General features: G+C 44.5%; 3 protein-coding genes across 3 annotated transcripts; all 3 read left to right on the top strand.

The window, feature by feature from the left end:
* Nucleotides 1–410: 410 nt before the first annotated feature.
* gpatch3 (G patch domain containing 3) lies at nt 411–4178 on the top strand. The gene is made up of 7 exons (XM_070912393.1): nt 411–825; nt 2159–2610; nt 2765–2939; nt 3333–3392; nt 3504–3625; nt 3716–3843; nt 3945–4178. The coding sequence occupies exons 1-7, from the start codon at nt 411–413 to the stop codon at nt 4126–4128; spliced, it is 1536 nt and encodes a 511-aa protein (XP_070768494.1). The 3' UTR covers nt 4129–4178.
* Nucleotides 4179–4482: 304 nt separating this feature from the next.
* gpn2 (GPN-loop GTPase 2) lies at nt 4483–8191 on the top strand. Its single transcript, XM_070912315.1, has 6 exons — nt 4483–4525; nt 4814–5333; nt 5456–5612; nt 5772–5932; nt 7434–7564; nt 7762–8191. Exons 2-6 carry the CDS (start codon nt 4914–4916, stop codon nt 7832–7834), a joined length of 942 nt encoding a protein of 313 aa, XP_070768416.1. The 5' UTR covers nt 4483–4525; nt 4814–4913; the 3' UTR covers nt 7835–8191.
* A 2895-nt stretch (nt 8192–11086) lies between these two features.
* Nucleotides 11087–27037, top strand: arid1aa (AT-rich interaction domain 1Aa). The gene is made up of 20 exons (XM_070911612.1): nt 11087–12040; nt 14559–14786; nt 14889–15491; nt 15608–15703; nt 16452–16692; nt 17461–17550; nt 17657–17827; nt 18393–18726; nt 18884–19029; nt 19120–19202; nt 19345–19554; nt 19656–19860; nt 20019–20172; nt 20312–20481; nt 20604–20796; nt 21448–21573; nt 22298–22391; nt 22644–23490; nt 23646–23776; nt 23892–27037. The coding sequence occupies exons 1-20, from the start codon at nt 11087–11089 to the stop codon at nt 25773–25775; spliced, it is 6960 nt and encodes a 2319-aa protein (XP_070767713.1). The 3' UTR covers nt 25776–27037.
* The last annotated feature ends 382 nt before the right edge of the window (nt 27038–27419 follow it).

The following is a 27419-nucleotide window of genomic DNA, read 5'->3' as shown; positions in this document are numbered from 1 at the left end:
TATCTTCTATCTATACATCTTTCAACTCTGTACTTGTCTTTGTTCTTTTTGCTGTGGAATGTAGGCTATGAGAACAACACAAATTAAAATAAGAAAGTAAGTAAGTAAGTAAGAAAGAAAGACTGTTACAGTAAAGGTGTGAATTTCAATGGTGGTTATTTACCCATGCGTCTCTTATTTTGGTGTTGTGTCTCTATTGCTTTAAATACAAAAAAATCACGAGCTGGCTTCCTTTCCTCAAGTTTTAAAGATATGAGGGACAATATTAAGATTATCGTTATATATAAAATATGTAATAATTTAATGTAAATAATTTTGTGTACGTTTTCTAACGACTCAGGAAGCGGATATGACGTAAGTTTTGAATGTCTTTCCGATGACGTTTGCCGTCCAGCATAAAAAAAACAATCATGGCGGACATTGAAGCCGTTTCTCCTGTGTATTTTGCTATAAGCAACATTCCTGTATCCTTTCGCTCAGCGGACCTGAGAAATTACTTCAGTCAGTTCATAGAAAGCGGCGGTTTTCAGTGTTTTCACTACCGACATCGACCGGAGGTTCTCAGGGAGTCCGAGGGCCCCGAAAACACAGTGTGTGCTGAAGGTGAAGAGGGCAGCTCCAAATCCTCGGAGACTGGCCAAGTAACTAACGACAGCTCTGTGAAGAAGCAGGCGGTGAAGTCGTGCTGTTGTATCGTCTCAGTTCATGCTAAAGAAGCTGACAGATTCGCCAGGATGTACGCGGGGAATCACTGGATTAACTCAAAGGGGAACTGGCTATCTAGACGTTGTGTTATCAAAAGAGTAAAGGTTTCACATGGCAACGGTTAGTGAGACGTTATATATGTGCATCTCATGATGTAACGTAAAATACTGAAATCTTGGCTTGGGCTCGGAGACTACAAATCTATTACATCAAGCCTGCATTAACTGTTACACACAGGCTTATGGAGTTGGTTGTATTATGGGAAGTGTTGGGAGCTTGACTCAGTCGATACAGGATATCTTGGCCTCTGTTGCTTTGACTTTAATTATTATTTTAATATCTGATTCTTTTGAGTCCTTCAACAATAACAAAACATAACTAAAGAAGTGAAAATGTCTCTTGGTATTTGTTAAGTTATAATTACAAAATATTGCATTTATCGTTTCACATTCCTTCTGATCCACAGGGAAAGGCTGAGCTGTATTATGATACAGTACTGTGTATTATGCATTAGACAGTGGGCTCACCTTCAGCTGTGGCCAGCTCAGGTGCAAATCTGTGTAGTTGCAGCTGATAGGAGAAGCAGCAGAGCTCGTGTACCAGCTCTCTCACTGACTTCTGCTGAGGCTGATTGAGACAGGCTGCATAGCAGCTGTGATTATGACTATAGCTATGGGATGACAGAGATTTGGCTGTTGCTGCTGTGATTGTGGCTGCTTTGGTTGTTATAATTATGGCTGTGACACATTTATTTTTATGTACCTAACACTGTATTGGTAACACATCTGTCATATCTGATAGAGTTCAAATTCCATTTGGCTTAAAGAAGCTTTCTTGGCTGATGGTAATGGCAGTAAAGACTAGTTACAGTACAGCTACCGTAGCCATATCCATATCCAGATAATCATAGATGCAACCACAAATACAACCGTAGTTCGAGCAATAACCAGGTCCACAGCCACAGCTTCAACCAGCTCAACCAAGCAGAGCAGCTTCAGCAGTGCTCATAGCCAGTGGCTGTTGACTGTCGGAGCTTGGCTTTTTGAAAGGAGTAATGAGCAATAAAAGCAGAATGTAAAGTGTCACATCATCTCTCCTTTCTGTAGTATCTGCAGAGTGTTGCCCTAAACTGGTGGTGTATTATACCTGAACAGGACCAACACTCTCGGGGGGAACCAGGGGGAACGCAAAACTTAATGCGAGGCAACTCAAAACTTATTGCAAGGATATGCAAAACATATTGCAATGTAATGCAAAAGTCGTCCTCAAAAAAATCTCAGGGGCACCATAGAAACCTCTCAGTTAGATAGAGTGTAGGAATTATGTCATCTACGCCATGGCTTCTTTATGTTTTTGAAAGTGTTTATTAATGGAAAGTTGTCCACTGTTGTCTTGTTTAATTGTGATGTGTGTTATCACTGTTTGCACATCTAATTGTTTTTGATTCTTTCAGATGATGGGTCATTCCCCTATAAAACAAAGTACGAGCAGCGGCACCGGGTGTCTTTAACGGAGTGTTTCACAGAGGCTGACCTCAAAAGCTTATCTGAGCTGAATCCACCCGCTCTGATGCAGAATGGGAATGTGGGCACACCGGTAAAAGTGTTCCTACAGCTCATCCAGTCCTGTCGACTGCCTCCGCGCCTCATCCGGAAGTTGGGCCTCACTTTCCCCAAGACCAGCTCTAACCGCCGTTATGGCAACGTACCTTTCCAGTATCAGGACAGTTGGACACTTCCTGACACAGAGGAGACTGTATTAACAGCTGCTGGACATGAAATATCAGGACCAGGCACTTTGGCTGCCCGACCCTCTGGACAGAGGCAGCTAGCTGATGACACAGAAACAGAGACTGATGAGCCACCGAAAGAAGAGGAGGAGGATGCACAGTCAAATGCAGATGATGTGGGTTTAAATCTATTCCTATGTATTAGAATGTCAAATGTAAATGCATTGTTATTGTTAGCATCTGTAGGCTGTGATATAGGGTTGGCTGAATAGTCATCATCATCATCCCTTCGCTGTGTTGTTTGTCAATTTTTCATCTTGTTGGTTGTAGGACGATGACTGCTGTGAGGAGTGGGAGCGCCACGAGGCTTTGCATGATGATGTAACGAGCCAGGAGCGAAGCAAAGAGAGGCTGTACGAAGAGGAGATTGAGTTGAAGTGGGAGAAAGGCGGCTCGGGCCTGGTGTTCTACACTGATGCCCAGTACTGGCAGGAGGAAGAAGGAGGTATGCAACAAAAACATGAATCATACAGTTTTCTACACTTACCAGAAGAAGCTCGTATATCATGACACATTAAGTTATATGATTGATGTTGACTACATTAGCCAGCATGGTTATTGATTTTTAGCTGTTGTTCAGTTTTTCAGAAATCATATTGGTTGGAATCTGACAAAGTAATTGTTTTGTATTGTTAAATTAGACAACTAAATTCCACTCTATGATCACAACAATATACATTGAAATATAAGATAAGTTTTACGTCATGACTGCATGCAAAATGATCTAAATCCATTCAAAGCACATTTATACATTTTTAGGTCACTACAACTTTAAATGAAGTGTTTTTGCTTGATGAAATATTGATTACATTTATGTCTCCTTCTGTCCTTTTTTTAGATTTTGATGAACAAACGGCAGACGACTGGGATGTTGACATGAGTGTTTACTATGATAAAGGTATTTCAAGTTGGTTTTACATCTGTGATTACCTTGATTGATGAAGGGAACCAAACTGTGAATTATCTCTGCAGAGTCAGATTTTCTTTAACCCAGCTCTTCCTCTCACAGATGGAGGTGACATGGACGCCCGTGACTATGTCCGTATGCGGTATGAAAAAAGGCAGAGGGAGGGTCTTGAAGATGGATCTGGACACAGTCAGTCTATTGGCAGCTTTGAGAGGTTCACTAAGGTAAGGATGTGGCCTATAATTTGACTCCCATCTTTTCTACCATACATGATCTGCCTATATGAGCAAACTTCAAATGTTTTTACTTTTTAGGGCTTTGGTCGACGTTTGATGGAAAAGCAGGGCTGGAAAGATGGCGAAGGCTTGGGACACAGTCGGCCTGGGATTCCTGAAGCCCTTGAAAATGAGGGCCAACATCCCAATTGCAAAAGAGGCTTTGGGTGTGTATAAAAACGAAAACTGAATCAACAAAATATAATTGCTTGCATGCTTTAGTATACGAGTGCATGGAGCTCTCCTGATGATTGTATTTTCTTTGCAGGTATCATGGAAGGAAATTGGTCTTGCATCCTGTAAAAAAGGCCAGAACAGATTTTCATATAACCACAGTGTATGATAAACCCAAAAACATAGATGGAGGCGACACCTTGCTGCGACGTCAACCAAACACTAGTATGAAGTACAGAGGCTGGCAGCCAGGTGGCAGCATTGGACCACGAAGATGACTTTAATTAAATTATTATTGAATAGATTTTTTACTCACCTATTTGTCTGACTGTGCTATTAAAACATTTTTCAAACCTTTCATTCCACTGATTTTGTTTTGTTTTTATACGCTTTATATATGTGTGTCAAATTGCTGACTCACTATCACACAAAAACCTGTCTTCCTATGTTAATGCTTCACATTTGTAGGGGATGTATTAATGATGATGAGGCTGACAAAATATGGGGTAGTATGCCAGAGGTGTTGAACTCAGAGGTTAGTGTGGCACCCCATGTTGTATGAAAAACTATGCTTTTATTTTGACACATCGGTTATGTAACCCGGATGTACTTTGGAGTAGGTTAGCCAGTTAGCTAGCAGTTGTGGTACGCATGCAAACAAAACGGCGGCACACGGTAATTATCCATCAGTACTTAACACATTTACAAATACAAGTCCACATTGTCGTAACAGAAATTGTAGCTAGCATTAGTTAGCTTTCCCGTGTCACATATGAAGGTTTAATTAGCTAAAGTTGGGAAGTTTTATTCATTAGTTAACATGAGTGTTCCAATATTTATTTAGTCCTGCCTCAGCATCTAGATGAGTTTTCGCTTTAGTAGTAAATGTTAGAAAGGCTGAACTTGACTCCAGCCTCTTTCATGCTGAACTTTATCTGACACTGGCTGATGTGACCCTCCCAGGTAAAAACCTGGATGCTGACCCCCTGCATAGCACAACACATGTGGCCCCTGTGACATCCTGGTCCCATCTAATGTGAGTCTCTCCAGTGGCACTGAAACCATGTCCAGCCAGACAGGAGTAACGCCCTCTCTACGCTTCGGCCAGGTGGTCATTGGACCCCCAGGCTCAGGAAAAACCACTTACTGCCGAGGAATGCAGGAGTTCCTGACTCACCTGGGACGCAAGGTGGTTGTGGTGAACATGGATCCTGCCAACGAAGGATTACCGTATTCCTGTGCGGTAGATATCTCCGAGCTGGTCACTCTGGACGATGTCATGGAGGGCTTGAAGCTCGGGCCCAACGGCGGGCTCCTCTACTGTATGGAGTATGTTGAAGCAAATCTGGACTGGTTAGAGAACAAGCTGAAACAGCACAGTGACTGTTACTTCTTGTTTGACTGTCCTGGTCAAGTGGAGCTCTACACCCACCAGAGTTCAGTAAAGAGTATATTCTCACAGCTGTCCAAGTGGAATTTCAGGGTGAGCATCTTAGACATTCAGGGATGGGAATGATGTTATCAGTATGTACAGCATCAACATAATATTAAAGTGATTCCACCTCTCATGACTGTCGTTCTCTCACACTTTCTCGCTTCTTTAAGCTGACAGCGGTGCACCTCGTGGACTCTCATTACTGCGCCGACCCAGCCAAGTTCATCTCTGTGCTATGTACCTCCCTGTCCACCATGCTGCATGTGGAGCTTCCCCACGTCAACGTCCTCTCTAAGATGGACCTGATTGAGCAGTATGGCAAACTGGGTAAGTTAAGGGCCTGTTAACACACATATATATAAAATACAAATAAGGACAGAGGATTCTTTCTTATATTTCTAAGGCACACACCAGTAATTTTATTCAGAGGTTGATTTATTTTCAATTTACCATGGTAACATTTTTCCGGTCTGTATTCTTGTACAGCGTTCAACCTTGACTTCTACACAGAGGTCATGGACCTGACCTATCTTCTCGATCACCTGGCTGCAGACCCCTTCTTTAAAAAGTTCCACCGTCTAAATGAAAAGTTGGCAGAAGTCATACAAGATTACAGCCTTGTCTCTTTTGTTCCTCTCAACGTTCAGGTATCACTGTTCGATACATATTTACTCCAACAGCTCAGTCTGCATGCATGTTCTCTGGTCATTTTGTGACACCAAAAAAGAAAAACATTGTTCTCTATCTGCTTACCCATCTGACCAGGCATTGGGTGTTGTTGTTTTGTTGCTGCTCGAATGTTAACACAGAGCTACTATACATTGCGCTCGGCTACACACAAAGCTTTTCTCCTTTTTTGAATAGGTTATTGCTCAGCCAAATGTCACGTCTGCTTTGAGCTTTATCCAAAAATCAAGAGTCCTAATGTAGCCTGACCGGCTTTATCAAACATCGCTCTGTCATATACAGCAATGAGGCCTTGAAGGCTTAGTTTCTGTTTGTGGCACAGAATAACTGGCTGCTTTTTTTTTTCCATGTTTCAACTGAAAGCAATTTTGGCACCAAATTAATTAATTACTGTATCTGCAGTTTGTCTCATGTTGTATTTATTTTCTGTGGGATGATGCGAGGCCGCTGAGAGATGTTGAGTGGACAGCGTCATAAGAATTCCTTCGTTATATTTTTCTAGATGATGTGTTAAGGGGTTTATTACCCACAGAACATCCATACTGAGTGGAACCGGCCCGAACATGTTAAACTCCAACATTAATCCACCTATGCCAAAATGGCTCCCTTCCAAGAATTTCATTTTTTCAACATGTAAATCGTAAATCATTTTAGCATTTGAAATTGAACACTGGATCAATTTTCTGCAGATGGATTGGACTGTTAAAAGGGAGTGGGCTGTCTGCACGCTGTATTTGTTCCCTGACATTATGTCTTTATGGAGACTGATATGATCCTGTGTGTGTGTGTGTGTGTGTGTGTGTGTGTGTGTGTGTGTGTGTGTGCGTGTGTATCCAGGAACAGGAGTCTAGACCACTGTGCCATCACAGCATATGGGACTAGTAATTTATACAAATGGCAGGTTGGCACTCTTGTTTCCACCATGGTGAAAAACGCAGCCTTGATGCATTTCTGTTTTCTACCTCCTTTAGGTTTAGCAGCCACTAGTTACCTTGGTAACCAATTGTACTTAACACAGCAAATTTTAAAGGCAAAATCACTTTTGACCTTGAGGAAGACAAGATGCTAAACTCTGAGCATTGGAGGAAGTTTTGGGTTTCATGGCTTTGTATGCATGTGAAGCTTATTTTATAAAAAACCTGGATAAACATAGGCCAAGGCTGAACAGGCTGCATTACCATGTTTCAAACAAGTTTTCAAAATCTTTTCAAGGGAGAAGTCTGCCTGTATGCTGTAGCAGATCTGACTGGTAGAATAAAAATAGGAAAAGAGAATGAGGACATGTGATTACTTATCTATATATTACTATCTTATACAAATTATTCAGAAACCAGAAGTACACATGTCTTTAAACAGCACATTATCAGTTTCAGTGAGAGTTTTTTCAGCTAACATTTGGTCATGGGGTAGTTCCAGTGAATCACCCCCCCCCAATCAAATGCTTCTCTTTTCTGTCTCCAGGACAAAGAGAGCATGATTCAGGTCTTACGAGCAGTGGACAAAGCCAATGGCTACTGCTTTGGAGACCTGGAGGAGAGGAATCTGCAGGCCATGATGTCAGCTGCTGTGGGAGCAGACTTCCAGTTCGACTCGTATCCTTTCCTAATCACTGTGGTGACTCACTGTGACTCATCTGGTTTAAAATCAAACCTGAAGATTTAAGGGAGGTGGCTGAAATACTGAATACTCTGTTGTTTAGAATGATTTAGAGTGAATTATGCTAAAAGTAACCTACAATGTGAATTTTAAAATGTGTTATCTTGTTATGTTTTCTTTAACAGCACTCCAGTACGCTTGGAGTGCAAGAGCGGTATGTTGAAACCAGCGGAAAGACTGTGGAGGAGGAAGTGATGGACCTGTAAATTGAAAGGCCCAAATGAAAGGACAAAGCTGGTTGTCTTTTTAGCACCAGTATACTGTACCAGGGGAGTCTTGGCAACATCCATCTCACTTGGCCTGAATTCTTAGCCTCTCTACAAAAGCAGTGGAGAGATGGGAACTAAATTTGGGTGCTGTAGAGGCTTCAAGGTTGCACCACGCCTCATAAAAATCACAATGAGGACGACTGAAGGGAGTAAAGGCTGAGCTTTTCTTCAGTTGCCGCTGCTCTCTATAATCGTCAACAAGGACATCTTCAATCAAATATAAAGGCTCTCATTTAGTTTTTTAGTTATTATCATGTCATCTTCATTCTATAACAATAAAGTGTCTGCAATTAATATAGACATTGTTTTTTGTATTCTCTATGGGTTTGAATTAATGGAAAATATAAGATTCATGTTGATACTCCTTGCTGCTAATTTTAGATTAATGGTGCATAAATTAAGTCACTAAAAAGTGTTGCTTTTGTTTTATAATTGGGGATGAACGTTACAGTAAAGATTATACAGAGGAGTTTGGACTTTCCTCATGCGTACCCTCCTGCCATGTGCATATATTAGTGAGGAGTATGTCTGGCAGAAAGATACAGAGAGCAGACAGTGCGTTTCTCTTGATATGCAGCGGAATATAATGGAACTTGACAATCGGCTGTGCCTCAGAGATGCAAGTGCAATTTGAGTGTGTGTGTGTGTGTGTGTGTGTGTGTGTGTGTGTGTGTGTGTGTGTGTGTGTGTGTGCAGTGGATGGGTAAATATTCACATGAACACTACATATTTTATGTTTACAGAGGCTGTCTGTTCAGTTAAAATGGGGGTTATGCAACATGCTGGGTAAAATGGAATGTGTTTGATCCCATAAATCGAAAGAAATCATGAGCTACTTATTAATAACTTAACTGCATAATGTCAATAGAGCAATTTTTAATAAAGAGGAGGGAAATCAAAAAACATCGGCAACACATCAGAAGTAGCAATGACTTTGGCCAAGAGCGAGTCCTTGTGTTGGGTCTATCTTTTGTCCAGCAGATGGCACATGTGCTTGCAAATCCTCCTCCCAGATCCGCAAAAGTCTGCCACAACTTTTCGCAGCAGCCAGAGCAGAAAAATTAAGTCAGGCGGGGAGAGGAAGCTACATTAAATCTGTTTCTGCACAACTGGCCCTGTGTCTGGTCTCTGGGATGGAAGACCCTCTGTCTTTCTAAAAGCAACTAAGTCTCCTCTTAACTTGGAGGAGCTGTGTCTGTCCACTGCGGCTGTTACACTGCGGTGTTTTCTGTGAAACCCAGTTTAAAACCTCACGTCCGCATTTTAAATGTACCTTAAAACACGACGTCTAGTCGCCTTCACACACACACACACACACGCACACAAACATATTAAACATGAGGCTTGCGTGTCCGTGCGTGCGCTTCTCGTGCATCGTTGTAGCCAGACTAAAATAAAGCGTGATCCACTTTGCGAGCTCGCACTGATGTGGGAAATCACATTACCCCTGTGTGGTATGATGTGGCTGTGAAATTATATGTGGCCTGCTTCTTGCCTGCAAAGCGCAGCGCTCTCCGTGCATTAGGGGGGTGTGTCAGGCAGAATGTTAAATTGTGTTCCGATGTTTGTACATGTGATCAAGAATGCCTTCTCACTGGTACTTCCTGCCTTTTTTTCTCTCCTTTAAGCCCCCTAGAGGTAGATGTGTGTGCGTGTATGTACGCGCGCGCCTATGTGTATGTGTGAAACAGAGCGCGAGAGACAGTTTTTGTGTGTGTGTGTGTGTGTGAGTCGAGAGTGAGAAGAGAAACCAAAAGGCAATCTCGTCCCACGTACACCGAAAATCTGAATTTTAATCAATACCTAGTCGAACTATTAAACACCTCATTAAGATTGTCATGTATTTGCTTTTTATTTATTTTTAACAAAAAACCCTCGTGCTAACACACACTTCTCATTACCATCCCACCCCTGCTCAAAGCTGTGCACACAGGGTGTGTGCGTTTTGAGGATGCCAAAAATGTCTGCTTCATTTGACTGAAGAGAGAGAGGGGGGCAAATGCTCCGTTTTTCTAATTGTTAGGAGACTTTGAAACTGTTCATGCATCCTCTGTCTGGTAGATAAGGTCTGGGGTTTTTTCTCTGTACGGCGTAGTTCAATGTTAGTAGGGTGAGAGAGGGAGCTGGAGCCTGTGCACCCATCCCCCCACACTCAGCAGAGGAGTGTTTCTGCTGGAGTGAGAGACAGACAGAGAGGAGAGGAGAGGGGGTGGTAGAGGAGAGCAGAGCAGGCAGAGCAGGCAGGGGAGGGAATAAGAGGGAATGTGCATTGGTAGTCTCGTTTGCTGCAAGGCTTCCTCCTTCTGCTCTGGAAAAACCTGTGTGTTTTGCCTTTGCTTGCCTAAATACCACTCAGAAACACAGGTGGGAATATACTAAAAGCTCCAGTCTACAAAGGCAGATCATTTATAGATATGACTATTACTACTCCTTTTTACCCCAAGTAAGAATTATAATTGTGTGTATGGCAAGTCAGGCTAAATTAAATCATTTCATTTAATACCCATCTTGGTGTGTGTGCAGTACAGCTCTTTACATTTGCAGCTGTGGCATCCACATCTATGCAAACACTCACATACACACTTGAAAAATTATATGTCATGAATTAATTAGTTTCCCCCTGCACTGATCACTCATGAAACCCCCCATGCATATACATATTTTTTGTAACACACAGTCTACGGGGTGGGTGATTTAAAGTATTGTTTTTTTCCATATTGGTAGCACAACATTAATGAGTTGTGTGAGCATTAGACTCTCTTCGTGTGGAGAAAATATTCTACCTATGTGGAGAAAAAAAGACAATGTGAGGTTGTAAAACAAAAAGTCCACTCCGCAGTGGAGCAGACCCAGTCCATGTTTTGCAGCCATCCGTGCGGCTCAGTAAAATGGCTGTATGTAGCGAAGCCTCGTGTTGGTTGGGTTCGCTCCCTGCCTCTACCCGGGCTCAGTAACACAACTCCCACAACAATTTCTGTCGCTTTTTTACGCATTGTATGGAGCCTCCATCATATCTCTAACCCATTTACGGAACCGGAACCGGGGGGATGGCCGCCGGATTCGGTCCGGTATAAGGGGTGGGAATGAATCGGCACAAGGATAAATGGTTATAAACAATTATTTATATTCAATGCTAGCTTTTGATAGTGACTGACTCGCAGAGAGAGAGAGAGGTGGGGGGGGTATATCATGGCCGCTCAGGTCGTCAGCGCCGCCACTCTTAACACTAGCCCGCCTTCCGAACTCAAAAAGCCGGATCGAGACCCCAAGGAGGAGTCGGTACCGGGGGAGAAGCAGTCAGACAAAAAGCAGCCAGGCTTGGACAGCGGATCGCCGGGCCGGGGGGATCTGCAGGACGGGGCCGACGGTGGAAATGCAGGGGGAGGAGGGGAACCTGAGATGAAGAACGGGAATGGGAACCCGCCCAGGGCTAACAATAATAACCAGAATGACTCTGTCGGACCGGAGGGAAATAACCACCCCAGTTTGGTGCATCACCACGGCCCCGCTTTTCCTCCACCTTCGTACGGATACAGTCAGCACTACGGTCGGGCCCCTTTTCATCAACATGGCGGACAACAAAGCCCTGGCATGGCAGCTGCTGCGGGTCCGGTCGTGCAGTCGAGCAACATGATGGACCCGTATCAACCTAATTCACACGACCATGGCTTTTCAAACCACCAGTTTAACAATTATAACCCATTCCCGAACAGGACTCCTTATCCCGGCCAAGCGTACGCCATGAACTCCCCTCGCAGTACCCAGGCGCCGACAGCTGGGGGGCAGCCAGCTAACGTTAAGCAGCAGCAGCAGCAGCAGCAGCCGCCGCCGCCGCCACCAGCGGGAGGACCCACGGCAATGGCTGGATCTTACAATAACCAGAGATATAACATTGGAAACCCTCAACCTACATCCACACCGACACTCAACAAGCTCCTAACCTCCCCCAGCTCGACGCGGGCATATCCAAACTACCCGACTAGCGACTACAGTAGCCAGGAAGGAGCTAGTAACGTTAAGGGACCAGCAGACATGGGCAGTAGCAGTCTGTATGGAGGGAGCAATCCGGGTTGGCAACAAAGAACCCATCTCCCGTCGCCTATGAGCCCGGGAAGTGCCGGGCAGTCGCTAGTTAGAAACCAGGTAAAGTCACATTATTGCAGGAACATGATGTGGGCTTTAGCACGTCTCCTTCCCTCCTCCTAGCTAGTTCACAACGTAGCAGGCCAGCCATTGTCTGATACTAGTTCGCAAAGACTCTAAAATGGCTGCCTCTCGTGTGTGTTTTTTTCTTTTACACCAAACCGTTAAATAATCGTTGTTTTTGAATATATCTGCAAAGGTATGTAGCAATACTAGCGTGCCGCTTGAAGATAAGTTGTTGAAACGATGTAAGGACGTTCAGGGAGCCAAGAAGGCCCGACTTTGAAAAGGGGCGAAAAGACTCGCCTAAGAGAAACGGCTCGCTTTTTCCCCCCCAGATAGATTTCCTACGCGCATTATACGTTTAATTTACAATGTATTCTGTTATAAATGTGTTTATACTACACGGGCATACCAAGGGTAACGTGTTCTCACACATATTAGTTTATGATAGTTCCTTTAAACACTCACGTTTGTATTGTTTTCTTGTCCGATAAGCTATAATTTTGTGGCTACGACGGAAGGAATGTGTTGCATGCCGAATCAGCCTCTCACGATTGGTTAAATGGCGTGTGTATGTTCAGTAAAAATGAGTTAAATGTCCTTTAAGATGTCAGGAAAGGATGTAAAATATTACATTTTGATCACATGTTGATTAAATGAATTTCCCTGTGCTGAAAAGCTGATGGGGTTCCCATGCATGCTGCCTGTAAACAGTCTGCTCAGCTAGATATGAGTGAGTGACTGCAGCCTGCAGATTGCAGTTTGCACTGGGATTTGAATTGTGGAGGTAAAATCCTGCTGTCAAAGCCAGGAGATAGTTGGTCTTTGGTTGACATGCTAGCTGAAATCTGATTGGCTCCTCATCCGCTGCTCATGGCCATTTATAATTACATGTGATGCAAGGCAACAGTTGCTGATAAGAACACTCAGCATTAAGTCATCACAGGGTCACCAGAGGTATTACTGCTTGACTCCTCGTCTCTGCTCCACTTTTCAATTTCAACAAAACACGTTGTGTTGGAGCAACAGGGACAATGGATAATGTCTGTTTTTTATTGTTATCATTTGACCTTTTGACAAATGTTTCCCCAAATGAGACACTAGCTGTTTGTTCTATGCATGCATGTGGCATAGTTTTAATATTACCATCAGAACCACTACTATCACATACTTGTGCTTGATGGCGAAAGTATGAACTCATGTGACAACTGCACTCTGCATCATTGAATACGAGTAGTGTTGATTTGTATCAAATCCAAAAATCACATAAACACATTACTACAGTCATTAAATGTTTACAACAAAATGGCTTAAGGCAACAACTGCTGTTCTATTTGTTTTCTATTTACATACCACCTTATTTGTTATCATTGATGTTCCCTAGATAAACAAATGATAGATTGATAGACACCTTTTTGTTTTTTCATATTGTAACTTGTTACACAGGTAGCAAAAGGAAAATGTGACCTCTGCCTGTGGGGGATGTGTGTGTTGCTGCTGCTGTGTCTGGCATGCCACACAAGTTTGACTGTGTGACTGCAAAGAATTTCCCCCAATCCTCCCCCCAAGCCAATCAGAAGGCAGTCCACCATCTCTCACCAGCCAAGGGAGTTTCCTCTCTGTCTTATGCAGATTAGCCATGTGCTGCTCTTATTTATTTCACTTCATTATCTTGGATCTGCAAAATGTCACGCAAGGTATTTTGCATAGTATTTGTAAAGGGCTGTTGTTAAGCTGAGGACGCTCTTCTCAGCAAAGTGCACATGTGGGAATTCACTTGATGTAAGCGGATCCTTTTCATTTTCGAGTAGATGTTCTTTTGTCAAAATTATCATAAAATTCCCCATGTTTTAGTGCCAAATAGTTTTGGTGGAGGTGAGGGAATAATTGGATCCTAAATGTAAGGCACTAACATAGCGCAGCAGTAAGTTGATGGCTTTGATGATTGAGATATGGCAGCTAGTTTTTACCTGAGAAAGAACGTTTATACTAACTGTTGGGCTACAGACAGAGTATGCTCTCATGCATTTTTCGCCCTCTCTGGCTGTTGTGAAAGTACTTCCTTCATTTCTGGTGTCATTCATCCAGAGCCAAACTGCCTTCTCCAGGAAAAAAAGCTACTTGGACCAGGCTCAAAACAGGAGCACAGCTGGGATATGTTTAAGATTGGGCAGACTGCCCTCCATTCGAAAGTAGATATATATAGCTCTGTTGACTTCCGAAACTATGGCAAAGTGAGGTGAAAAAAAATCAGGGTAATGGCCGTGGGAAATAAGGTGAAAAAAAGCACAATTTCCTCATTCGTTGAAGTTTGTTTTTACACTTTTAGTCCTGCGCAAGTTACAAAATGCAGCCAAGTATTTTATGGACGTTGAAGAAAACACTGTAATGGCATAATTAAGTTGTATAAGAAAGAGGAGGGCTGCATGTAAGTTGTAGCACTTTCTATTTAGATTTCTCCTATGCTGTTTGGTTGTTGACTTAAAGTATTTTCTCGTGTTCTTACCATGTCCAGCCACCTGGTCCCATTGATCCAATGGGAAAAATGAGAGGTCAACCATACGGAGCAGGGAGTCCATACGGTCAGCAGTCGCAGCAGTCGCAGCAGGGGCCCCCCACAGGTCCACAACAGGGGCCCGGTTACCCTGGCCAGGGTTATGGCCCTCCAGGTCCCCAGCGATACCCAGTGGGGATGCAAGGACGTACCCCTGGAGGAATGGGTAGCATGCCATATGGTCCACAGGTATTTCACATGATTCAGAAATAAGTCCTCACTTTTATCTTATCAGTCTGTGTTTTTCTTCAGTTGTATTTGAAGACTTTAGTGTTTCTGTATTCTGTTTAGATGGGATCTTATGGACAGCAGGGACCAGGAGGCTATGGCTCTCAGGGTCAGGCACCATATTATGCCCAGCCTGGCCAGGCTCCCCACCCAAGCCAGCAGCAAACCCCCTACACCCAGCCCCCGCCAGGACAACCGGGTGGCCAGACACCTTACACGGGGCAACCTCACCCTCCGCCAACTTCTACTCCACTTACCCAGGGAGGACCACCATATCAGCAGCCCCACATGCCCCCACAGTCCCAGGGGCCACTGCCAGGCCCATCCCAAGGGCCCCCACAGTCTCAGCCACCTTATTCCCAAACCTCAGCCCCACAGTCTGGCCAGTCTCTCTACGCCCAGCAGCAGGGTCCTCCCAGTCAGTCCCAGCAGCAGCCAAGTTCCCAGGATCCCCCTGGATCACAGGGCCAGGCCAACTACCCAGGATCCACACAGGGGCCTCAGCAGCCCCCCTCGCAGCAACAGCAGGCACAGTCTCAGCCTCCACAGCAGCCACCGGGACACAGCCAACACCCACAGGGCCAGCCTGCAGCGTACCCACAGAACCCTCAGCAGCAGCAAGCACAACAGTCACCTTATCAGCGCTTTCCTCCTCCCCAACAGCAGGTACTTCCCTCAGTCTGGGACCATATTCATCACACTTAATTATCTTTCTCATTTCACATTCATGCTTTCCCGTAACTCTGGCAGTATACTTAAGCATGTGTTCTGATTTCTTTTAGGAGGTGTCCCAGGACTCATTTCAGTCCAATGCCCCTCCATCCACTCAGTCTAAATCAGGCCCAGAGGACAGTCAAGGCCGCCCCTCTAGCCTTCCGGTCAGTTATGCTTGTTATTTCACTGCTGGGACATAAAAAGCCTTTTTTGCTTTTAACCCTCATGTAAGAGGGTGAGCCTAGTAGTTTGTATTACACAGGACATGTGAATTTTACTACTTATCAAATATATGAAAATATGAGGCTCATTACATTTCAAATTCCCTTGGTGTTAATTTGAATGTCAGGTATTTTGCTGCATGCTTGTATTGTGGTTGCTGTGCTCTCCCTCCCTTGAGGAGTTTAGACTTTGTGTGCCGCTGCACGTTAGTGGTTGTTAAGAGACGGCCGTGTGGCTGATGCTTGTGGAAAAAGTGCTGGATAAATGAGTAAATCTGAGATGAATACAAAAGTTTGTTTGTGTATTGAAATCACATGGCAAGGCTGCTGCTACATGCTGACTCAGCTCACATCCTACAAACCTTGGTAACCATGACAACCCCCGGCATTAATGTGCACTCATATCTCTTTGAAAAAGATAAATAAGGACAAAGGCCTCTGGGTCTGTGTGTGTAGTATTGGTATGTTTGCCACTCGTATATAAACAACAGAGAAGGAATAGCAACATGCTAACACTACAGCCAGTATTTGAAATAAACATTACAATACTATAAAAGTTATGATTAATCTGTAAAAAAAAATTGTCAAAATGCACAAGAGTTGAATCTTCTTAAGTCATAAATTATAATTTTTTCCTTTTCTTAAATATACAGTGTTTGTTGACCTCTGCTTTTCCTGTACGTGTTTTCAGGACTTATCAGGGTCCATCGATGACCTGCCTACAGGTACAGAAGGTGCTCTGAGTCCTGGTGTGAGCACGTCCGGCGTATCGAGCAGCCAGGGCGAACAGAGTAACCAGGCTCAGTCGCCCTTCTCTCCTCACACGTCTCCCCACCTGCCAGGCATCCGAGGGCCTTCACCTTCTCCAGCCGGCTCCCCTGCCAGCGCCAGCACACCCCGCACAGGACCGCTGTCACCCGCCAACATGCCAGGTGGGCACTGAAACAAGACAACTTACATTCTATCATTAAATGCTTGAGTTTTGTCCACATATTTAATGGAGAACACTAACAAGAACAACCTGTACTATTATACTTAATTGATGTTATCAAACTCTTAAACCCTTTTCTGATTTAAAATTCCCCCTTAAGTAACGTTTAAGTTAGAAAAGACAGTCCCACACACTGTGACAATACCATTCTCGATCTTTTTCTAAAACTTCATTGAAGCTTTCTTCTGTTGGTTGAACAATGCTCGTTCATAAAACATGCATTTGTAAGGACTGAGTCAATTAAAGATGTTAAATATGGCTTTGAGAATGGTGGGAGGTTGACAACATGGACTTGTTTGACAAAAGTCTGACCAAAAAGTGGAGCCAAATACGAACCAATACCATTTTTATGTTACTTGCCTCAGTTTTCTTGATTTCTCAAATGGTATCTTGCTAAAGTTTGACATTTTAACATGCTTTAATATTGGACAGAAAAGCGTTAAACTGATTAACTTTTTGATTAACTTTTTGCCATTTCTTTCAGCCAAATACGTCTTTAATAGAGCAATACTACTTAATTCATACTCTGGGGGCTGATGGGATACACATTCTTTACAGATGCATATTCTTGTGTCTTAAAAATGGAAATCAGCCTTTGTCCTCAGATTAACCATTGTGTACTACATTATAACCACAGTGGCTTGAAACGCATACTTATATTGTACCCTTTTTGAGCTCACACTAACTTGACTTAAATAATATTGTTTAGGAACCCAGATGCCTCCCAGGCCGTCAAGTGTGCAGTCAGATGGGAGTCTACACCCTGCAATGAGCCAGTCTCCGATGGCCCAGGACAGAGGTATGCTGCAGTCTAAATGCAAAGTGTGCATAGAGATTAACATGTCAGGAGTGTTTGCTGTAGCGTCTGAGTCTGAGCACTGCCTCCCTCTCTTGCCCTCTTTCAGGGTTTATGCAGAGAAACCCTCAGATGCCCCCTTATGGCTCCCCCCAGTCAGCCTCTGCACTGTCGCCTCGCCAGTCCTCAGGGGGACAGATGCATCCTGGGATGGGCCCATATCAGCAGAACAACTCCATGGGTGTCTATGGACAGCAGGGAGGACAATATGGCCCCCAAGGTATGTACTGTTGAACTGTCTCTGTCAGGGTTTGACTTGAAGGGAGGGAGCTAAATTTTGTTTTGAAATTCTGTGAAAAGATTCATTGAAAATACTTCTAGAGATGGAATTTGTAAGGCTTAAGTTTTAATTCATAGAAGTTTTCCACTTAATTTACTATCTATTTGTGAAGTTTTCTCATTTACATTTCCCGTTAGATAAACATATGGAATGTATCTCTCTGCCTCATAGGAATACCATGCTATCGTTGGTCCCTCCCTCTGACTCTGTTGCAGCTATTTATAGCTGTGAAGCAGAGAGTCAGCTGACGTAGCAGAGCCTCCTGTCAGTAGAGCTGAGACTGTGACGAAGGCTTGTTGCTCAGGGTGCATAGCTCTCTCTGCTAGTACACTGTAGGGAAAAGTCTGCCTCACAGAGCTCTTCAGGAAAAGACTCATAGCTATAACAATCCACTTTCACTGTTGTACACGAATAAACTTCTGAGTGTTGCAGTGATTTTTCCAGACCAGTATACATTTCCAGCCAAGTGATTACTTTACCTGATTTGTTATAATTTCATCCTTAGGTTATCCACGGCAACCTGGCTATGGCAACATGCCCAACGCCAACTACACCGGGCCGGGCATGGGCCCAATGAACCCCATGGCAGGACAGAGTGGGGGACCCCCATATGCTGGAATGCCTCCAGGAAGGATGCCTCCTAATCAAATGGGGGCACGTCCCTATGGCCCCAACATGGGTCCAAATATGGGCCCCAACATAGGTGCAAACATGCCTCCTAACATGGGCAACATGCCACCCCAGGTAGGCTCAGGAATGTGTCCTCCTCCGGGCATGAACAGAAAGCCCCAGGACCCTGCAGCCATGCAGCACCCTGCCACCAACTCCATGCACAACAGGTTGGTTTATGATGGATCCTCAAGTGCCTAACTTTATTTACCTTACCACACAAGACTTCTGATTGACTTCTCACTTATGCTTCAATATGAGATACCTCTACCACACTTTGTCACTTTCATGAATACTAGTTGCTCATATATTTTCTCTTCCGTCCAGGATGCCGGGTTACCCCAACATGTCTCCAGGCATGATGGGCTCCGGCCCACCCTATGGCCCTCCCATGAACAACATGCCTGGAATGATGAACACACAAGGTGGATCACCTTATCCAATGGGGCCAAACATGGCCAATAACTCAAGCGGTAAGTTGCACAGAGATGACTGCACCTAGCTTTATTCTCTCTTAATGTGGCAATTTCACAGCTAATTCCAAGCGCTATCATTGTGTCCAGGTATGGCGCCCAGCCCAGAGTTGAACAATAAGATGAATAACAAAGTAGATGGGAGTGTAACGCCCAAGACAGAGTCCAAAAAGGTAAGCTGTCTACTATATGTTGTAACAACAGTATTTTTGAAAAACCTTGGAAGTGTGAACGCCTCAAATGTCTTCTGTTGGTGCATCTGTAGAATTTCCGCTCTGTTTTAAAATTGGTTTTCATTTCTGTTGAACAAAACAGAAGTCCAACTCTTCCACCACAACCAATGAAAAGATAACACGCCTGTATGAGTTAGGACCAGAGCCGGACAGAAAGATGTGGGTGGACCGTTATTTGGCCTTCATTGAAGAGAAAGCCATGAGCATGACCAACCTGCCCGCTGTAGGGCGCAAACCCCTCGACCTCTTCCGGCTGTACATGTCGGTTAAAGAGATTGGCGGCATGGCACAGGTTAATATGGCACTGATTAACAACAATAAATTCATTAAGTACATTTATTGCTTGCTTCCTATTGTAATCTCTATTCTAAATATGTCTCGTCTGTCTTCCAGGTGAGTAAGAATAAGAAATGGCGTGATCTGGCCACTTCCCTGAATGTGGGGACATCCAGCAGTGCCGCCAGTTCTTTGAAGAAACAGTACATCCAGTGTCTGTACGCCTTTGAGTGCAAAATTGAGCGTGGTGAGGACCCTCCTCCTGAGATCTTTACAGACAACAAAAAGAACCAAGCTGCTAAGGTCCAGCCACCCTCTCCAGGTTAGAGACGAACTCATGCTATCATGTTACAGTGCAGTTCCAATTCAGTAACCCACATACATGCACTATTAAACCAACTGAAACATAACTTGCTGTGTTTGAGTGCCATTAATCTAATGCACCATGTCTTTCTGCTCCTCTCTTATTTCGAACTGAAGCGTCCCTCTGCTCCACAGCTGGGTCAGGCTCTCTGCAGGGTCCTCAGACACCCCAGTCCACCAGCAGCTCCATGGCTGAGGGGGGAGACCTCAAACCTCCCACCCCAGCCTCCACTCCTCATACCCAGATGCCCCCCATGCCACCCGGGTCCAGGTGACTCTCGTTAAACACCTCTGATTTTACCATTTGATTCTAGCCTCTGACAGAGATTGTAATTGGAGAAACTAATTTCTTTCTGCATTTTCTTCTGTCTCTTATCTCCTCACTTTCCCTTACCTCTGCTTCTCTGTAGGAGCAGCGTTAACCTGCAGGACCCCTTCTCTGATGGAAGTGACCCTGCTTTCCCTAGGAAGAACATGACGCCCAACTCCGCCTATCAGTCGGGCATGAACACACCAGACTTGCAAGGGCGCATGGGCACCTACGAACCTAACAAGGACCCCTTTGGTAGCATGCGGAAAGGTGGGCACACTGAATGGACGAGAGCTGAATGGATTATGTTATCCTAGAAACTAAAGTACTTCCTTAATTACCCATTCAGTTAATCAGTTCTAAATGGGCTTTAATTCTGAATGCATTTCCAGTTGGGGAGCAGTTTCTACCTGCTAACCAGGGCCCTAACAGCGGGGTAGGAGACCAACAGCAGCAGCAACCGCCACAACAGCAGCAGCAGCAACAGCAGCAGCCTCCATTCAACAGGGGACCGCCTGGGGCCATGGGCACGATGCCAATGGGGCCCAGACAACAGTATCCTTATGGACCAGGCTACGAAAGGAGGTAAGAATCATTGAATGTAAGATGGCATTTTCAAGGTCATTGAACAATGCTGGTTATAACCAGCAGCTATTTTTATGGTAAGTCAAACCTCAAAGTTCCCATGCAGGTCAGGAAAAGTGTGTCTCATAACTTTCAAGATTGAATTTGTTGAATTGAATTTCATGAAAGGCATGGGAATTGGCAATGGGATTGGCTGGCTTCTTACAAACTATGCTAACTATACTTTGATTTGATGATGTACTGCCAGGGATTGACCTGGTTTTGTTGTGGAGATGAGCCAAATACAATCTTTAAATTCAGTCAAACACGTGAAAAAAGTAGCGGTTGGACTGTGGTACATGCATCATACTGCTGTCATGTGTCTGCCCATCCTGTGAGAACGCTTTACTCTAGTAAAATAAAACAAAAAATAGGATGAATTTCATAAACAATATATTCATTCATTTATTATTCATTTTAATTTGTAATATTGCTCACTCACATGAGGGTACTGATATTTTGTCTCTGTGATGAAGAAAGGTTGTGCACTCAATTTTTGCTGCTCTGAAAAATACATCAACAGATTTATTTTACTGACACTCTGGATTGCTTCCAATTACAACATACCATATATGAAAAAACATTCTATGTGTATTGTTCTGATTTTCCCAGATCGGAGCAAGGAATGGGCCCAGAGGGCAACATGGGATCCGGTGCTCCTCAGCCAAACCCTATGATGCCTGCCAATGCCGACACGGGGATGTATTCGCCAAATCGCTTCCCACCACAGCAGCCACGGTCAGTTCACATAGCACTTATTTGCCAAGCTTCTTAGGTTTAAAGCTACTGTCAATGGAAACTGATCATTCTTCATATAAAACGAATATATTGCTTTTGTTAGTCCTAATGTAATTATGTGCAAGTCCTAGAAGGTTTCAGAAATGCTGCAAATGTGTGAGGGTTTTTCAGTGTTGTCACAAGACAACCTATTTCACATTATTTTGACATATTCATCATGACATGATCATATCATGAACATTGTTGCCATCCTTCATGGGAAAAATATTTACTACAAATTTGACTTAATCTTCACAGCTCTTTGTTCTGGGCTTATCATATGTGGATGATATTGTATGTGAGCACAGACAGTTGAATTGAATTGCATTGGTTTCGATTTAAAACGTGAATCCTATTTAAATTGTCTGGGGGCCGGTTGTATTTACCAACCAGTAAGCAGTGCAGTTAACAAAAAGTTGGGTATTTATATTCAGAATTTAGATTGGAGAAAAATAATGAATCATATTGATAAACTGGGACAGGTATAGTATAATGTAATGGAGTGTGAAGCTGTAAACAAAGAAACCCTACGGGATGTCTTTTTGGTTGTAAATTCATCACTATATGCCACAATGTTGACTGTGTGTATGACTTTACATGTGTAACAGTGGGCCATGACTTAATCCAGTGATTTAGAGATGCATAATATGTTCATGGTGAAACTGACAAGGCATAATGTTTGCAGGCATGATTCCTATGGTAATCAGTATCCTGGACAGGGAACGCCCCCTACTGGCTCCTACCCAAATCAGCAGCCTGGAATGTACCCACAACAACAGGTTAATGATCCATCTGCACTACACTAAATCTACACTGGGATCAAATAATGTCAAATTTTTTATTGTTTATTGTTATTTTCTCTTCGACTGAGCTGCTATTATATATTATATTTTGTTCTGTTTTGTAAGCAGGAAAATGTGTTACAAACCCATTCAATCTTACAACATTTCTACTGCAATTTTGTGAAATAATATAATAAAAATAATTGTGTGTCTCTCTGTACCTTTTTTTTTTTTTTTTTTTATGTGTAGAGTTACAAACGTCCTGTGGAAGGGGGTTATCCTCCATCAAAACGTCATGAGACGGAGTACAGTGGGCCCTTCCATGGTGGGCAACAACCACCACAGCAGCAGCAGCAACAGCAAGGAGGTGCCTCTGCACCCTCTTCAGGACAGCAGGAGCCGTACAATCAGTACAGCGGCAGTGGGCCCTACCCCGGCTCTGATCGCCGTCCACCTGGCCCAGGCAATCAGTTCCCCTTTGCCTTTGGTCGTGAACGGATGCAGGGAGCGACAGGCCCTAACGCTCAGCCCAACATGCCCCCTCAGATGATGCAGTCAGGCCCTGAGGGTCCTCAGGGAGGTATGTGGCAGGGACCACGGGACATTAACTATCAGAACTACCCAGGCCGCCAGGGTGGCCCTGGGGGCCCACCCCAGGGACCCGGTTACCCTGGCATGAACCGCTCAGAGGAGATGATGTCATCAGAACAGCGCATGAATCACGATGGCCAGTGGGGGGGTCAGATGGGCCCGCGGCAGCCTCCTTATGGTCCAGCAGGGCCTGGCCAACCCATGCCTCGTTCAGTACAGTCCAACTACCAGCCCCCTCAGGGTGTGCAGAACCACATTCCACAGGTGTCCAGCCCAGCCTCCATGCCCCGCCCCATGGAGAGCAGGACATCACCTAGTAAATCTCCCTATATGCACGGAGTGATGAAGATGCAGAAGGCCGGCCCTCCAGTGCCTGCATCTCACATAGTGCCCCCTCCGGTGCAGTCGCCTCTAATAAGGAGAGACATGCCTTTTCCCCCGGGCTCTACAGAAGCTACCCATCCTGTCCTGAAACCACGGCGGAGACTCACCGTGAAAGATATCGGTATGATTATAGATAATAAATATCGAAATCATTTTGTGATATTGACGTTATTTATTATTGACAACGCAGCCTAATTTTGCTTATTCTTCCTATATTGTTCCATGTTGTTACTTAGAGCCTATTTTGTACCAATTGTGTTTTTTGTCTTGACTTAGGAACTCCGGAGGCCTGGAGAGTCATGATGTCGTTAAAGTCTGGTTTATTGGCTGAGAGTACGTGGGCCTTAGATACCATCAACATTCTCCTGTATGATGACAACAGTATTTCCACCTTTGATCTCAACACGGTGAGACTTAACATTGAGCCCTTAATGATGGTTTATAACTATGCATAATAATCATTTCTAATATTATAGAATAAATGTATTGTAAAATAAATATATATTTATGTTCTTTCTTCAGTTGCCTGGCCTACTAGAGTTGGTGGTTGAGTATTTCAGACGCTGCCTCATTGAAATCTTTGGCATTCTGCGAGAGTATGAGGTGGGGGACCCTGGCCAGAGGACACTACTTGATCCTGATGCCTTGAAACGAGACTGGGACAGCACGGAAGAAGAGGAATCACGGGCTGAGGACATGGAACAAGAGGAAGAAGATGACGAAGAAGAGGAGGAACGAGAAACCGAGGGGCCAGCTCATGTGAAAGAGGAGGAAGTGCGAGAGCAGTGCTCTGAGTCTCGGGGTCGAGATGAGAAAACAGAAGATGAGGAGAGGAAGAGCAAGGGTTCTTCATCTGAACAGACAGGCTCATCACAATCTTTAGCTGCCCATGAGAGGCCCAAACAGGCCAGCAAGTTTGACAAGTTTCCCCTAAAGGTGGTACGAAAGAAAGACCCATTTGTGGCTGGCCAGTCCAAAAATCATGGCAAACTGCAAGAGTTTGACAGTGGGTTGGTTCATTGGAGCGCTGGAGGGGGAGATTCAACGGAACACATCCAGACTCACTTTGAACCACGCAAAGACTTCTTGGAACCTCGAGAACGAATACCTGTGCCCCAAATTTTGCTGAGGCGACGAGTCCCAGAAGAAGAGATACGGGAAATTTGTTTGCCAACTGAGGAAGAAAAAAGGAAGCATCAGGATGAAGAAGAAGGGCCAAAAGAGACATCTTCCTCAGAGAAAGCAGCAGTGTCAGAGAAGGCCAGCCCCTCACTCAGCAGTGAGGAGGATGGGAAAACAGATTCTGCGACAAAGACAGTTGAGAAAGGTGCTAAAAGTAACGAGGAGAATAATGGACCCCTTCTTTTCCCCGGCAGTATTTTAACCCAGCTGTCGCAGCCGACTGGCACAATCCTGGAGGATGAGCCTCACAGTAAAGACGAGGGGCCGCTCATTGCACTGGCTAACTGGCAGGATTCTTTAGCCCGCCGCTGCATTTGTGTCTCCAATATTGTCCGCAGCCTCTCCTTTGTGCCAGGCAATGACCACGAGATGTCCAAACATCCAGGGCTGCTACTTCTACTGGGACGCCTGATCCTGCTCCACCACAGGCACCCTGAGCGCAAACAGGCTCCGCTCACCTATGAGAAAGATGAGGATTCAGAGGAGGGAATGGGCCAAAGGGATGAATGGTGGTGGGACTGCTTGGGGCTCCTGAGGGAGAACACACTGGTCACTTTGGCTAACATCTCTGGCCAACTGGACCTCTCCATCTACCCCGAGAGCATCTGCTTGCCTCTGTTGGATGGTCTTCTCCACTGGGCTGTCTGCCCTTCAGCAGAAGCCCAGGACCCATTCCCCACCCTCGGCCCCCACAGTGCTTTGTCACCTCAGAGACTGGTCCTGGAGACGCTAAGCAAACTAAGCATCCAAGACAACAATGTGGACCTCATCTTGGCCACTCCGCCATTCAGTCGGTTGGAGAAGCTATACGGGAACCTGGTGCGGCTAATCGGAGACAGGAAGGTTGCAGTCTGTAGGGAGATGGCGGTGGTCCTTCTAGCCAACCTGGCCCAGGGTGATACTATGGCAGCCCGAGCAGTCGCTGTTCAAAAAGGCAGTGTGGGCAATTTGCTGGGCTTCCTGGAAGACAGTCTAGCTGCCACACAGCTTCAGCAGAGCCAGAGCTCTCTACTGCACCTACAGGGGATGCACTTCGAGCCCACAAGCCCGGACATGATGCGGCGAGCTGCCCGGGCTCTGCACGCCTTAGCCAAGGTGGAGGAGAACCACTCAGAGTTCACACTACACGAGTCCCGACTCCTCGACCTTTCAGTGTCTCCCCTAATGAACTCGCTGGTTTCTCATGTTATCTGTGATGTACTCTTTTTGATTGGCCAGTCATGACAGCTGTAGGGAGCCGTGGCTCCACTTTTTGGGGGTTTTATCCCCAAACCCCTCTTCCCTGGAAACCTGGCTTGTGTGTGTAACGGGGCAAGGAAAGTTCAAGTGACTGTCTTTAATTTATGAAAATCCTTCAGATTCCATTCTCTGAGCCCTCCCCCGGCCGTCCTTGCTCGAGGAGGGTAATCACAGAGCTGTGGTGGATTACAAACCAGAGAGATGCCCATAAAGTGACACTACTTGCAACATGAATGCCAACTGGATGACACAGAGCAGCGCACCACGGTTGGGACACTGTTCTGCACTTGGGGGAAAGTACTTTTTAATAAAGATAAATAAATGAATAAATAAATAAATAGCTGAAAAACAAAAACTGTAACCAAAGTTGCTGTCTCGTTTACAGTGAGTTTGGGAGACACAGCGTGCCCTAGCTCTCCCCTCGAGGGCACTACGAGTCTGTAAGTGGTTGACGTTCAGAGGTGAAGCAGACTGACAAGTGGCCTACTGGTTATAGTTGCTGTAGTTGGATTCTCACCAGTCAGCCCGACAGTAGACAAAGTGCTGTCAATAGACACCTTCACCGGGGAGGCCTGTGCAGTGTGCAGTAGATTGTAGGACATTTTCTGTACCGTACTGCTCTTGAGTGTAAGCATTCTGTAACACACGTTTCACACAGAAGCAGAAGATGCAGCTCTTCTAGAGTTTTGAGGTCATTTTAGTTTGGTGTTAAACAGAAAATGGCTTTCTTCCCCAAAGTATCAAGAACCTACAACACCCTTACCTCCTCTTATCCCTTGATTGTATGAATACCCTAATGAAAAGAAATCACCTCTTAGGACTGGTTTTCAACTTCAAATACAGCTTTGCTGTGGTGTATATATAATGTTGTACATTACACTTCCTTTCTCTGTGTCTGTCTCTGTCTGTGTCACTATTCTCACACTTGTTATCGGTGAGGGATTGAGGCTGACATGTGAGTTTGGTCCGTGACCTCCAGTCCCCGCTGATTAGACCCACTCCTCTGGTCTCTCCACAGCTCCGTAGTACGGCAGACACGGCTCAAACCTGTTATCTCCTGGTACAACAAAAATAAACTAGATGAAGTACACATTTGACGATTTTTCTTCAGTCATGGATTCTGCATATTTGTATTTCAGACTATGTAGCTAAGACAACATGTAAATTCCTCCCTTTCCCTTTTTTGGCTCAATGAATATCATTTATTCAGTATGAAATCTTTATACTATATGTTCCACGTGGTAAGAATAAATGTACATTAAATCTTCGTAAGCTGTTTGATGGTTTTGTTCTTCTGAAATAATTACCTCGTCTCGACAACGGTTTGCATTAGCTTTATTAGTTTCTATGTTTTAGTAAAATAACTGCATGAATGTAAAAAAAAAACAAAAAAACGAAAAAACTTTGCACTACAGCCATCAGTGAGTTCTTTGTATGAACGTATTTATCGCAGCATCATGCTCCATCAAAGCTAAACATTTCGGCATATACCCTCATCAGGGGGGGGTAATGGGTACGAAACCACTTGATGCACATTTAATATACATCAGATAAACAAATCCACATCCACATTTGAGATAACTTACAACTGCATGTGTGAAATTATTCACTTGGAATCCGAGCCAATCA

This window comes from Enoplosus armatus, chromosome 9 (assembly GCF_043641665.1).
Source record: "Enoplosus armatus isolate fEnoArm2 chromosome 9, fEnoArm2.hap1, whole genome shotgun sequence".
Taxonomy (NCBI): Eukaryota; Metazoa; Chordata; class Actinopteri; order Centrarchiformes; family Enoplosidae; genus Enoplosus; species Enoplosus armatus.
Note: the sequence above shows the minus strand (reverse complement) of the source record. Positions and strands in the feature narration are given on the sequence as shown.